The following is a 14,843-nucleotide window of genomic DNA, read 5'->3' on the forward strand; positions in this document are numbered from 1 at the left end:
ATAGATTTTTGAATAATTAGGACTAAAGTTAATCTAATCTGGGGCTCAGGTGATCAAATAAATCTTGACAACAATGCAAACCAACTCATAGCCAATCTTGCTAAAATTAAGTAGGTGTGCCATTGCTGCTTGGCATTTATTCTTGCTGTTTTAATTACATGTGAATGATCACTGATAGTTTTATAACTTATGATGACATCAACTAAATGTGCAGATTTCACAAATAATTTTGCTTCTATATATTATAACATTAATAGTGCTGAATTAAAAGTTTTATAACATTGAAACATTCTATATTGTCTTATTACTTTTGATCTGGTTTTATAGAGCTTAATATTCCGTTAACAGCTCTTTACATAACTGTGCATTTAACATTTATTCGTCAGAAGCATTATACAAGGATTACTTGTTACATTTAGACCATAAGACTATAAGATATAGGAGCAGAATTAGGCCATTTAGCCCATTGAGTCTGCTCCACCATTTCATCATGGCTGATCCATCTTCCCTCTCAGCCCCAGTCTCCTGCTTTCTCCCCATATCCCTCCAGGCCCTGACCAATCAAGAATCTATTAATCTCTGCCTTAAACATACATAAAGACTTGGCCTCCACAGCTATGACAAAGAATTCCACAGATTCACCACACTCTCTGGCTGAAAAAGTTCTTCCTCATCTCCATTCTTAAAGAATGCCCCTCTATTCTGAGGCCGTGTCCTCTGGTCATAGACTCTCCCACCATAGGAAACACCCTCTTCACGTCCACTCTATCGAGTCCTTTCAATATTGGGTAGGTCTCTTCAACGACAAACCGTTCAATCCTGGAATCATTTTCAAAACCTCCTTTGAACCTTTTCCAGGTTCAGCACATCCTTTCTAAGATACTGAGCCCAAACCTGGTCACCATACTCCAAGTGAGGTCTCATCAGTGCTTTATAAAGTCTCAACATTACACCCTTGCTTTTATATTCTAGACCTCTTGAAATGAATGCTAACATTGAATTTGCATTCCTCACCACAGACTCAACCTGCAAAATAACCTTGGATTCCCAAGTCCCTTTGTACCTCAGATTTTTCCATTTTCTCTCCATTTAGAAAATGGTCAAACCTTTCATTTCTTTTACCAAAGGGCATGACCATACACTTCCCAACACTGTATTCCATCTGCCATTTCTTTGCCCATTCTCCTCATTTGTCTAAGTCCTTCAATAGCCCCTCTATTTGTACAAAACCTCCTGCCCCTCCACCCATCTTCGTCTCGTCCACAAACTTTGCAACAGGGCCATCAATTCCATCATCCAAATCATTGACATATAATGTAAAAAGAAACGGTCCCAACACAGATCCCTGTGGAATACCACTAGTCACCAGCAGCCAACCAGAAAAAGCTCCCTTCATTCCTAGTCTTTGCCTCCTGCCAATCGGCTACTGCTTTATCTGTGTTAGTACTTTTTCTGTAATACCATGGGCTCTTAACTTGTCACACAGCCTCACGCGTGGCACCTTGAAAATCCAAGTACACAAGATCCATGGATTTTCCTCTGTCTATTCTGCTTGTTATTTCTTCAAAGCATTCCAACAGATTTGTCAGGCAAGATTTTCCCTTGAGGAAATAATGCTGAATATGGCTTTTTTTATCATGCGCCTTCAAGTACCCTGAAACCACAGCCTTAACAATGGACTCCAACATCTTTCCAATCACTGAGGTCAGACTAACTGATCTATAGTTTTCTTTCTTCTGCATCTCTCCCTTTTTGAAGAGTGGAGTGACATTTGCAATTTTCCAGTCATCTGGAACCATTCCATAATCTAATGATCCTTGAAAAATTATTGCTAATGCCTCTACAATATCGTCAGCCACCTCCTTCAGAACACTGGGCGCACACCGTTTGGTCCAGATGATATATTTACTTTCAGACCTTTTAGTTTTCCAAGAATCTTCTCCCTAGTAAAGACAACTTCACACACTTCTGACCCCTGACATTCCCAAGCTTCCAGCACAGTCCTGCTGTCTTCCACAGCAAAGACTGATACAAAATACTTATTTAGTTCATCTGCCATTTCCTTGTCTGCCAGTTCTCTCTCCAGCATCATTTTCCAGCAGTTTGATATCCACTCTTGCTTCTTTTACACTTTATGTATCTGATGAAACTTTTTGTATCCTCCTTAATATTATTGGCTAGCTTACTTTCATATTCCATCTTTTCCTTCTTAATGATTTTTAGTTGCCTTCTGTTGGTTTTTAGAAGTTTCCCAATCCTCTAACTTCCAACTTGTGCCTTGTAAGGCATGAAAATGCCCAACGCAGGCCTCTCATGGTCTGAGACGACGTTCTCTCCCCTCCCCTAACTTCCCACTAATTTTTGCTCTATTATTTTCCCTCTCTTTGGCTTTTAAGTTGGCTTTCACTTCTCTTGTTAGCCATGATTGTGTCATCTTGCCTTTAGAATACATTTTCCTCTTTGGGATGTATATATCCTGTATCTTCTGAATTGCCTCCAAAAATTCCAGCCATTGCTGCTCTGCTGACATCCTGCCAGTGTTCTTTTCCAGTCAATTTTGGCCATCTCCTCTGTCATACCTCTCTAATTCCCCTTACTCCACTTGTGATACTGATACATCTGACTTTAGCTTCTCTTTCTCAAATTTCAGGGTGAATTCAATCTTGTTATGATCACTTGCCCCTAAGGGTTCTTTTACCTTAAGTTCTCTAATCATTTCTGGTTCATTGCAAAACATCATATCCAGAATATCTGATCCCCGAGTGGGCTCAACCATGAGCTACTCTAAAATTAGCATTCTAGAAATTTCTCTCTCTCGGGATCCAGCGCCAACCTTATTTTCCCAATCTACCTGCATATTGAAATCTTGAAATCCCTCATGACTATTGTAACATTGCCCTGGCATGCAATTTCTATCTGCTGTTGTAATTTGTAGACCACATCTTTACTAGTGTTTGGGTATAACTCCCATCAGGGTTTTTCTCTCACCCTTGCAGTTGCTTAGTTCTACCCACAACAATTCAATCCCTTTTGACTCTCTGTCACCTCTTTTAATGATTTGATTTTATTTTTTTACCAACAGAGCCACACCTCTGCTTGTGCTTACCAGCCTGTCCTTTTGATACAATGTGTATCCTTGGACGTTAAACTCCCTGCTATAATCTTTTTTCAGCTAGGATTCAATGATATCCACAACAACATACCTGCCAATCTGTAGCTGCACTACAAGTTCATCTACCTTATTCCGTACCCTGCATGCATTCAAATATAATACCTTCTGTCCTGCATTCACCTTTTTCGAATTTGACCACCTTTTACATTGCAACTCATCCAGTAAACTGCAGTTCTGTCCTATCATCAGCCTCTCCTTGCTAGGAGTGTCACTACACATGGGCACTACCTCTGTTTGTAAGTCAACTACCTCATCCTCAGCACTATCACTCCTGTTCCCATCCCCCTGCCAAATTAACTTAAACCCTCCCAAACAACTCTAGCAATCCTGTGCTCAAGGATATTGGTCCCCCTCGGTTTAGGCGTAATCCATCCCTTTTGTGCAGGTTGTACCTTCCCTAGAAGAGATCCCAGTGATCTATAAATCTGAGCCTGTGCTTCCTGCACCAGTTTCTCAGCCATGCATTCACCTGCCAAATCATCCTATTCTTACGTTCACTTGTACAAGATACAAGCAGCAAACCGGAGGTTACTACTCTGGAAGTCCTGTTTTTCAGCTTTCTACCTAGCTCCCTAAAATCTTTAGCTGTTTACCAATCTGTTTACTGGGGTTTTGCTGAAAATAGAAATCCATATTTGGAGCTTAGCTGGACAGTGGTTACATTTGCCACTCCATCCACTCTCTGCAATGAATCATAAGGTGTGCAGAATCTTAGTTCAATCACATTGTTAACACATCGTATGAGGTCAGACTCCCTTGAGTAAAACTAGGTGTAGGATTGAATCCTCTGTAGTTAAGAATTACTCTCATGAGGTCAGAAGATTGGAAAGTATGATCATCACCTATTTCTTTACATCTTTATCCTCTTCTTGTGGGGTGTTATGGTTTAATTTCCACTTGACTTGTGAACGTTACTGAGGGCAGCATTCTACCACTGGGGAAGTTATGAGCCAGGGAGCTTCCTATCTAATGTTTATAAAGCACATTTGAAGCAACAGCTCATTGGTTGCTAATCAGAAATCCAACAAAATTAATTTGCTTCCAATCCAGATCACAATAGCTGATTGCAGCTAAGATCAGCAGCTCCAGTCATGAGCAGGAACAAATTGTAAGGCTCTCCAGGTTTAATGTGTACTGGCACACAGACTCTGCTCACAAATCCACGGTCATCCAGGTTGTTATGTATAAGAAAAGGTAGCCGAAAGTTGACATGTGTCATAACTCGTCCTGTGATTATCCTCTTAAAGCTGTAACCTGTGTCAAAACCTGGGTTCTGGATCGAGAAGTCTTTCAGAATATTATAAGAGGAACAACTCAGGCGAGACATGAGCAATACAGAAACTTCCTCAGAAGGTAAATTTCAGCGTCATAATTCCCTGTGATAGCATGCACAGTACATGTAATATCTAAAGATTTCAAAAGCAAAGACAAACTTACAATTATATGGTGTCTTTTGTGATCTCAGGATGTCCCAAAGCATATTTTTAGAAAGTGAACATTCTGTTACTGTACTATAACCAACTCCCACAATGTGCAATATAATGTTAGCAGCTAATAGGTTTTCAGATTTTTGTTGAGCAATAAATGTGGCAAAGGACACCAGAGGGAACATACTTGCTCTTGTGCTTGGTCTGGGTTTCAGGAGCAGAGAGGAAGAGATTTAAAATAAAAGGAAGCATTGTTTTCTGAAAAGGTATGTGATAAATCAACCTTAATGGCCCAAGTAATGCGTTGGTGTTCCTGTAGTTTACTATTTTACTTTGACACTTGATCAAGGTGCTGCCACCAGAACCTACAGACTACATTTAAATTTGGAATGATGTTTTATGGAATACGTGGAACATTCAGCTTGTGCACAACTTTGAGTCAACGCATTTCTTATGATTTCAGATTAATACTCCAATAGAAGCAGGATAATTTTAATTGTGCATGTTGTCACTTAAATGGAAACAGGACTATCACTCAATCTCCTTTTCAAAGTTAATTCAAGCATGTTTCTGCTTGGTTATCCATCCAGACACATTGTACTGTAACATTGTCTATTTTGCATTTGTTACAGAGTCTGTTTTGTGTTTGTAGTTCTCTGTGCCTTTTATACGAAAGAAAAGTGGTCCTGAATATTAACTCAGATTATAAAATGAAGTATTGGCTCTTTGCATGTCAAAATTTATACAGCATTATTTACCTTGCAAACTTACTGGAATCAGGCATGTTTATTAATACTTATAACCCATATATTTTTCTAGTGTTTCTTTGCTTAAGAACCTACCAGAAGATAAACTTGTGAAGATAGTAGACTGTTTAGAAGTGGTAAGTTATTTACTGTAAAGGATATTACAGAGATTACATAATATAGCCTCTTTATTTCATATCTCTATCACAAAGTATTGGGGAAATGTTGCATAATCTGCACTATTCAAAAGTAATACAGGAATTTAATCAGTGAATTGTATTACGTTTAATTTTTAAAATAGGCATGTTTATCTAAAGCATATCATGAAAAAACATGCCAAAAAAGATTTTGTATTGTTTAATTGCATCAAGAGTGATTACCTTCTATTTTAATTGTGATAAAGTGACAATGATGTCATATAGACCATAGGATATAATAGGTGGTGGTATAAACCTGTTCAATTTCCCTTTTAGACATAGCTGAAACTTTATTGTGAATGCACTTCCTTTTCGTCAGTTAAAAGTACTTTAGCAGCATAATGTCAGTTGTTCTAACTAACTTAAATGTGATTTAGGAAGTATTAATTGTGGATGAATAGAGAGAGTTCAGTTTCATTTTAGTGATAGTCTGTTTTCCATTTAAAGGGCAAAGACATGCTGATGTAGGTTGTGTGAAACCTGTATGAAATTATATGAAATGATATAAGTTTTCCAATATATTAATAGTAATTTTGCTTTAAAGAATCTAGAATATTACCTTCTTTCCCATTCTTCATTCCTGCTCTTCCCACGTAATAAACATCAGTATACTAGGGCAGTGGACATACTAGGATTGTGGGCACTTGAATTGTGGCATGATTTTAGCTTTACCAAGGACTGTATTACAATGGCTGAACAACTTTACCTTAAATTTGGGCAAGCAGAACTTCGATGATGCAAGGATCAGTTAAGCTTCCTACAATACTGTGGTTTCATATTGTTCATTGTATCTCATTCTAGTTAAGATTCCAGTTCAGTTTTTGTATGATGTTGAGATTGATATCTGTTTCTACCCTGCCTCAATCTCTGTGCTGGTGAGAAGTCCTGCAACACTTCAGTCATTTGAATCAGAGAAAACCTTTAATAAGCTGATCTTCCTCAGTTTGCTCAGTAAGAAGTTTACAGCTTGAAGGGGATGAAAGGGGATTTATGAGAAAATCACAACTGTGGGAAACAAGGGAGGAGATTGCTGAGCCTCTGGCTATGATCTGTGCATTATCAATAGGGATGGGAGAAATACCAGACGATTGGAAGGTTGCAAATGTTGTTTCCTTGTTCAAAAATGGGAGAAGAGATAACCCAGGAAATTATAGACTAGTGAGTCTGACTTCAGCAGTGGGCAAGTTGTTGGAGAAGATCCTGAGAGGTAGGATTTATGAGCATTTGGAGAGACATAATCTGATTAGGGATAGCCAACATGGCTTTGTCAAGGGCAGGTCATGCCTTACGAACGTGATTGAATTCTTTGAGGATTTAACAAAACACATCGATCAGTGAATTGAATTGAATTGACTTTATTACTTCCTTCATATACATGAGGAGTAAAAATCTTTATGTTATGTCTCCATCTAAATGTGAAATGTGCAGTTTATAATAATTTATAATAAGTAGTATGTACAACAGGACAGTCAATATAATATTGAAATGCATTTGTGTCAGCATGAATTAATCAGTCTGATGGCCTGGTGGAAGAAATTGTCCTGGAGCCTGTTGGTCCTGGCTTTTAAGCTGTAGTACTGTTTCCCGGATGGTAGCAGCTGGAACAATTTGTGGTTGGAGTGACTCAGGTCCCCAATGATCCTTCAGGCCCTTTTTACACACCTGTCTTTGTAAATATACTGAATAGTGGATGTAGTGTATATTCATTTCAGTAAGGCATTTGATAATGTTCCCCATGCCAGGCTCATTCGGAAAGCAATGAGGCATGGAATTCAAAGAGAACTCGCTTTGTGGATAGAGAATTAACTTGACCACAGAAGGCAAAGGGTGGTTGTGAATGGTTTGTATTCTGCATGGAGTTTGGTGACCAGTGGTGAGCCTCAGGGATCTGTTCTGGGACCTGTCCTCTTTGTGATTTTTATAAATGACCTGGATGAGGAAGTAGGAGTATGGGTTAGTAAATTTGCTGATGGCACAAAAGTTGGGGTGTTGTGGATAGTCTGAAGGGTTGTCAGACGTTACAGCGAGACATCGATTGATGCAGAACTGGGCTGAGAAGTGCCAGATGGAGTTCGTCACAGATAAGTGTGAAAGTGGTTCATTTTGGTAGGTCAAATTTAAAGACAGAATTATGGTAAGACACTTGGCAGTGTGGAAGATCAGCAAGATCTTGGGGTCCATGTCCATAAGACACTCAAAGCTGCTGTACAGGTTGACAGTGTTAAGAAGGCGTTATGGTGTGTTGGCCTTCATCAACCATGGGATTGAGTTCAAGAGCCTTAAGGTAATGTTACAGCTATATAAGACTTTAGTTAGATTCCACTAGGAGTACTGTGTTCATTTCTGGTCACCTCATGACAGAAAGGATGTAGATGGTATAGGAAGAATGCAGACGAGATTTACAAAGATGTTGCCTGGATTGGAGAACATGCTTTATGAGAATAGGTTGAGTGAACTTGACCTTTTCTCCTTGGAGTGATGGAGGATGAGAAGGGACCTGACAGAGGTGTATAAGATGATGAGAGGGATTGATCGTGTGGATAGCCAGAGGCTTTTTCCCAGGGCTGAAATAGCTAACACGATAGAGTATAATTTTAAGGTGCTTGGAAGTAGGTAGAAGGGGGATGTCAGAGGTAAGTTTTTCACACAGAGAGTGGTGGGTGCATGGAATGCCCTGCCGGCAACAGTGGTGGAGGTGGATATTAGATTAGATTATGAGGACACGCAGTCCTCTTTTATTGTCATTTAGTAGTGCATGCATTAAGAAATGCTACAATGTTTTTCCAGAATGATATCACAGAAAACACATGACAAACCAAGACTGAAAAAACTGATAAAAACCACATAATTGTAACATATAGTTACAACAGTGCAAAGCAATACCGTAATTTGATAAGAACAGACCATGGGCACGGTAAAATCTCAAAGTCCCTCGAAAGTCCCATCATCTCACGCAGATGGTAAACCTCCAGCGCTGCAAACTTGCCGATGCAGCATCCCGGAAGCATCCGACCGCAGTCCGACTCTGAGTCCGTCCGAAAACTTCAAGCCTCCGACCAGCTCTCCGACACCGATGCAACGAGCACCATCTCTGCCGAGCGTTTCGACCCCAGCCTCAGCAACAGGCAATAGGCAAGGCCGAGGATTTGGGGCCTTCCCTCCGGAGACTGACCTGAGATATAATAGGGTCTTTTAAGAGATTCTTAGATAGGTACATGGTGCTTAGGTCTATGCGGTAGGGAAATTCTAGGCAGCTTCTAGCGTAGGTTACATGGTCGGCACGACATTGTGGGCCAAAGGCCTGTAATGTGCTGTAGATTTTCTATGTTCTATGTTCTTAATGGAGGAAAAATTGCCTTGCTATGTTTATTTTATCAGATGAAAGGCATTGAGATCCCATATCTGTTGGCAGTAAGTTGGTCTTAAGGTGAAGGCCACATTGGTTGGTGAAATTGCATTTTCAAATCATGCCTTAGACATCATGGCCAAAGGTCTTGTGGAATGCCCCATATCCCTTAACATCCAAGTTCACTGCTGTTCCACATATATTCACAAAGTGGTGCCTCTGTTGTGTCCCCAGAGGCATGAGCCAAACACACCCAATAATAGTTATCCTTTCCTTATACTTTAAGATGGTGGTTTCTGGCCAGTGAAATGGCGGGAGAGAATACCACTGCACCACACAAGCTTTCTTCCCAGGGGAGAAACGTCAAATAATACAGGGCATGCATTTAGGGTGGGAGGGAACAAGTTTCAAGATGTGTTGGGCAAGTGGTTTTTAAACAGAGTGGTGACTGCCTGGAGTGAACTGCCAGGGAGAGCGGTGGAAGCAGATACAATATTAACATTTAAGAGACTTTTAGACTGGCACATGAATATGCAGGGTTGGGGGGCATGGATCACATGAACATGCAGGGTTGGGGGGCATGGATCACATGAACATGCAGGGTTGGGGGGCATGGATCACATGAACATGCAGGGTTGGGGGGCATGGATCACATGAACATGCAGGGTTGGGGGGCATGGATCACATGAACATGCAGGGTTGGGGGGCATGGATCACATGAACATGCAGGGTTGGGGGGCATGGATCACATGAACATGCAGGGTTGGGGGACATGGATCACATGAATACGCAGGCAATAGTAGGGATATAGATCACATGAATATGCAGGATGGTGGGATAAAGATCACAGGAATATTCAGGGAATGGGGATATGGATCACAGGAATACTCGGAATGGGGGATATGGATATGGATCACAGGAATATTCATGGAATGGGGATATGGATCACATTATTCAGGGAATGGGAGATATGGATCACAAGAATATTCAGGGAATGGGGGATATGGATATGGATCACACAAATATTCAGGGAATGGGAGATATGCATCAAAAGAATATTCAGGGAATGGGGGATATGGATATGGATCACAGAAATATTCAGGGAATGGGAGATATGGATCACAGGAATATTCAGGGAATGGGGATATGCATCACATAAATATTCAGGGAATGGGAGATATGGATCACAGGAATATTCAAGGGATGGGGTTTATGGATCACAGGAATATTCAGGGGATGGGGTTTATAGATCACAGAAATATTCAGGGAATGGGAGATATGGATATGAATCACGGAAATATTTAGGGGATGGGAGATATGGATCATAGGAATATTCAAGGAATGGGGGATATGGATATGGATCACAGGAATATTCAGGGAATTAGGAAATGGATCACAAGAATATTCAGGGAATGGGAGATATGGATCACAGGAATATTCAAGGAATGGGGGATATGGATATGGATCACAGGAATATTCAGGGGATGGGGTTTATGGATAACAGAAATATTCAGGGAGTGGGAGATATGGATCACAGGAATATTCAGGGAATGGGAGATATGGATCACAAGAATATTCAGGGAATGGGGCATATGGATATGGATCACAGAAATACTCAGGGGATGGGAGATATGGATCACAGGAATGTTCAAGGAATGGGGATATGGATCACAAGAATATTCAGGGAATGGGGGATATGGATATGGATCACACAAATATTCAGGGAATGGGAGATATGCATCAAAAGAATATTCAGGGAATGGGGGATATGGATATGGATCACAGAAATATTCAGGGAATGGGAGATATGGATCACAGGAATATTCAAGGAATGGGGATATGGATCACAAGAATATTCAGGGAATGGGGGATATGGATATGGATCACACAAATATTCAGGGAATGGGAGATATGCATCAAAAGAATATTCAGGGAATGGGGGATATGGATATGGATCACAGAAATATTCAGGGAATGGGAGATATGGATCACAGGAATATTCAAGGAATTGGGATATGGATCACAGGAATATTCAGGGAATTGGGAAATGGATCACAAGAATATTCAGGGAATCGAAGATATGGATCACAGGAATATTCAGGGAATGAAGGATATGGATATGGATCACAGAAATATTCAGGGAATGGGAGATATGGGTCACAGGAATATTCAGGGGATGGGGTTTATGGATCACAGAAATATTCAGGGAGTGGGAAATATGGATCACAGGAATATTCAGGGAATGGGAGATATGGATCACAGGGATATTCAGGGAATGGGAGATATGGATATGGATCAGAGAAGTATTTAAGGAATGGGAGATATTGGTCACAGGAATATTCAGGGAATGGGGGAATATGGATCACAGGAATATTCAGGGAATGGAGATATGGGTCATAGGAATATTCAGGGAATTGGGGATCTGGATATGGATCACGGAAATATTCAGGGAATGGAGGATATATATACCATATTCCAAACGATCTCATCTTCCTGATGAAGTGAAATGAGAGAAATTACTCCTCAATTCTGTTCTAAATTGATGTTCCTCTATTCTGAGGCTACACCCTCTGGTCCTCGGGAACATCTTCTCTGCAGCCACTCTGTCTAAGCCGTTCAATATCTGATAGGCATTAATGAGATCCCCCTATCATTCTTCAAAACTGTAGCGTACAGGCCCAGTAGCTATCAAGCACTCCCCATTCTCAAAATTATTCTTGTGAACCTCCTCTGGAACTTCTCCAACTCTAGCATATCTTTTCTTATATAAGTGACTCAAAAGTACTTACAATGCTTGAGGTACTGTCTGACCAAAGCCTTATAATGCCTCAACATTACAACCTTGCTTTTATATTCTAGTCCACTTGAATGAATGCTAACATTGTATTTGCCTTCCTTACGTAAAGTTAGCATTTAAGAAATTCTGCACAAGTATTCCCAAGTCCCTTTGCACCCAATTTTTGAATTTTCTCCCCATTTCCAAAATATTCCTTCTACCAAAGTGCATGCCCACATACTTCCTTATACTATATTCCACCTGCCACTTTCTCCATTCTCCCAGTCTGTCTAAGTCCTTATGCAGAGTCTCTGTTTCTTCAACACTACCTGCCCCTCCACATTTCTTGGTACCCTCCGAAAACTTGGCCACAAAATTATCAGTTCTGTCACCCAAGCCATTGATATATAATGCGAAAAGAAGTGGGCCCAGTACTGACCCCTGTGGAACACCACTAATCACTGGCCGCTACCAGCAAAGGCCCCCTCTATCTCCACTGTCTGCTTCCTGCCAGACAGCCCATCTTCTATTCATGCTGGTATCTTTCCTATGTTATCGTGGGCTCTTGTTTAACAGCCTCATGAGTGGCATCTTGTCAAAGGCCTGCTGAAAATCCAAGTATACAGCATCGACAGACTTCCCTTTGTCTATTCTGCCTCAAAGAATTCCAAAAGATTCATCAGCAAGGTTTTCCCTTAAGGATCCCATGCTGACTTTGACCTATTTTATCATGTGCCTCCAAGTACCTTAAGAGCTCATCCTTAATAATGTACACCGATGTCTTCCCAACCACTAAGGTCAGGCTAACTGGCTTATAATTTACTTTCTACAGCCTCCCTCCCTTCTTAAAGAGTGGACTGACGTTTGTAATTTTCCAGTCCTCCAGAAACATTCCAGAATCTAGTGATTCTTGAAAGATTTAATGCCTCCACAATCTCTTCAGCTACCTCCTTCAGAACCCTAGGGAGTTTTCCATCTGGTCCAGGTGACTTACCTGCCTTCAGACCTTTCAGCTTTGTAAGCACCTTCTCCTTAGTAATAGCAAACACAGTCACTTCTGCAATTTCTTTGTCCTTCATTTCTACCTCTCCAGTGTTATTTATCAGTCCAATATCCACTCTGTCCTCCCTTTTACTCTTTACATATCTGAAAAATAACTTTTGGTTTATCTCAGGGTCTGATGGATATACCCCAGGCTCTGAAGAGAAGTGTGAGATGAGATTGTTGGGCCTTGATCAATATCTTCACATCCTCCCTGGCCACAGGTGAAGTTCTGGAGGACCATCGAATAGCTTATGTTGTTCCATTGTTTAAGATGAAAAATAGCGATAATCCTGGAAACCATAAAGCAGTGGGTCTATGCCAGTAGTAGACAAGTTACTGGAGAGATTCTTATGGATAGGATTTATGAGCATTTGGAAAACCATGGCCTAATTAAGGACAGTCTGCATATCTTTGTGTGTGCAGGTCATGTCTGAATTGACTTAGCTGAGTTTCTCAAGGTGTTGACAAAGGCTATTGATGAAGGTAGAGCTGTGAATCTTATGTATTTTGATTTTAGTATGGCATTTTTACAAGATCTCTCATGGAAAGCACATCCAGAAGATTAAGATCCCTGAGACCCAAGCTGATGTGGCAGTTTGAGTTTGGAATTGGCTTGCCTTCAGCAGTCAGATGGTAGTGGTCAATGTGATTTATTCTGGCTAGAGATCTGCAACTATATTCTACAAGGATCAATAAGTACCCCAGTCATTCAGGATTGGCAACAACATCTCCACGATCTCCATCAACATAGGTGCACCACAAGGCTGTATTCTTAGTCCCTTGCTCTACTTGCTTTACACTTATGACTTTGTAGCTAAGCACAGCTGCAAAGCTATATTCAAGTGTGCTGATAGCACCTCTGTTATAGGCTGAATCAGATGTGGAGATGAATCAGCACATTGGAGGGAGGTTGAAAATCTGGCTGAGTGGTGCCACAACAACAACCTCTTACTCAATGTCAGCAAGACCAAGGAGCTGATTATTGACTTCAGGAGGAGGAAACCAGAGGTTCATGAGCCAGTCCACATCAGAGGATCAAAGCCAGAGAGGGTCAGAAAATTTACATTCCTCTGGGTTATTATTTCAGAAAACCTGCCCTGAGCCTAGCACATAAGTGGAATTATGAAGAAAGCACGGCAGCACCTCTACTTCCTGAGGAGTTTGTGGAGATTCAGCATGACATCTAAAACTTTGACAGACTTCTGTAGACGTATAGTGGAGAATATATTGCCTGGCTGCATCACAGCCTAGTATGCAAAAGCCAATACCCTTGAACAGAAAATCCTACAAAAAGTAGTGGATATGGTCTAGTACATCTTAGGTAAAACTCTCCCCACCATTGAGCTCATCTACATGGATGTCACAATGGCGGAGGCATTGGGAGCAAGGGTGGATCCAAATGCAAGACACATCTTGTGAGGTTAATTAAATTTAGTTTCTTGTTCGATACCAGGAGAGCAAGGCAGGAGCAGGAGCAGCGAACTGGACAAGGACTGAGGACTACGACTAGGCTGGGACTAGGGGTCTGGGTTAGGACTCGGAAACGGATCCCAGAACTAGAGGAGACATGAAGAGGCTAGGGTATGGACTCTGAGCCCGAGACTGGGCAAGGACCCAGTACCTGGGTCTTGCCTCTGGCTCGGATCCCAGAACCAGGCAAGGACATGACATGGGCTAGAGAGAGGAGGAACATGGGAACACAGAGCCTCGGTCTAGGGGAGCAGGTACATGGAACCATGGATACATACACAGAACACAAAGCCGGGGCCCCTCCTTGGGAACAGGACATAGGGCCAGGACTCACACACAGAACAGAGAGCCAGGACCCTTCCTTGGGTACAGGACATAGGGCCGGGACTCACACACAGAACAGAGAGCCGGGACCCCTCCTTGGTACAGAACATAGGGCTGGGACTCATGAGCTCCACGGGGCAACGGAAAGACAGCCTGACTTACCCCACGGAGGCGAGGACATGACAAGACTAACACGAAAGAACACCAGACAGTACCTAACTAGTTCCAGCGATAGAACTAGACCGAGGTGCAGGTGAGGGCTACAGACGTGGGCTAGAGGCGAGAGGGGCAGAGAAGGGATTCAGAGGGGGGAGTAGGACAGGAATCACAGACCGCCAGGA

At 41.5% G+C, this 14,843-nt stretch overlaps 1 protein-coding gene across 1 annotated transcript in view; it reads left to right on the forward strand.

Moving 5' to 3' along the window:
* The window catches only part of prkg2 (protein kinase cGMP-dependent 2), a 133,840-nt gene that overhangs the window by 32,663 nt on the left and 86,334 nt on the right, over positions 1 to 14,843 (forward strand). The window contains exons 4-5 of the mRNA XM_072251903.1: positions 4,420 to 4,525; positions 5,419 to 5,482. Coding sequence (XP_072108004.1) covers positions 4,420 to 4,525; positions 5,419 to 5,482 — 170 coding nt within the window. The remainder of the gene's footprint in view (positions 1 to 4,419; positions 4,526 to 5,418; positions 5,483 to 14,843) is intronic.

The sequence above is a fragment of the Mobula birostris genome, chromosome 3 (genome assembly GCF_030028105.1).
Source record: "Mobula birostris isolate sMobBir1 chromosome 3, sMobBir1.hap1, whole genome shotgun sequence".
Classification (NCBI taxonomy): Eukaryota; Metazoa; Chordata; class Chondrichthyes; order Myliobatiformes; family Myliobatidae; genus Mobula; species Mobula birostris.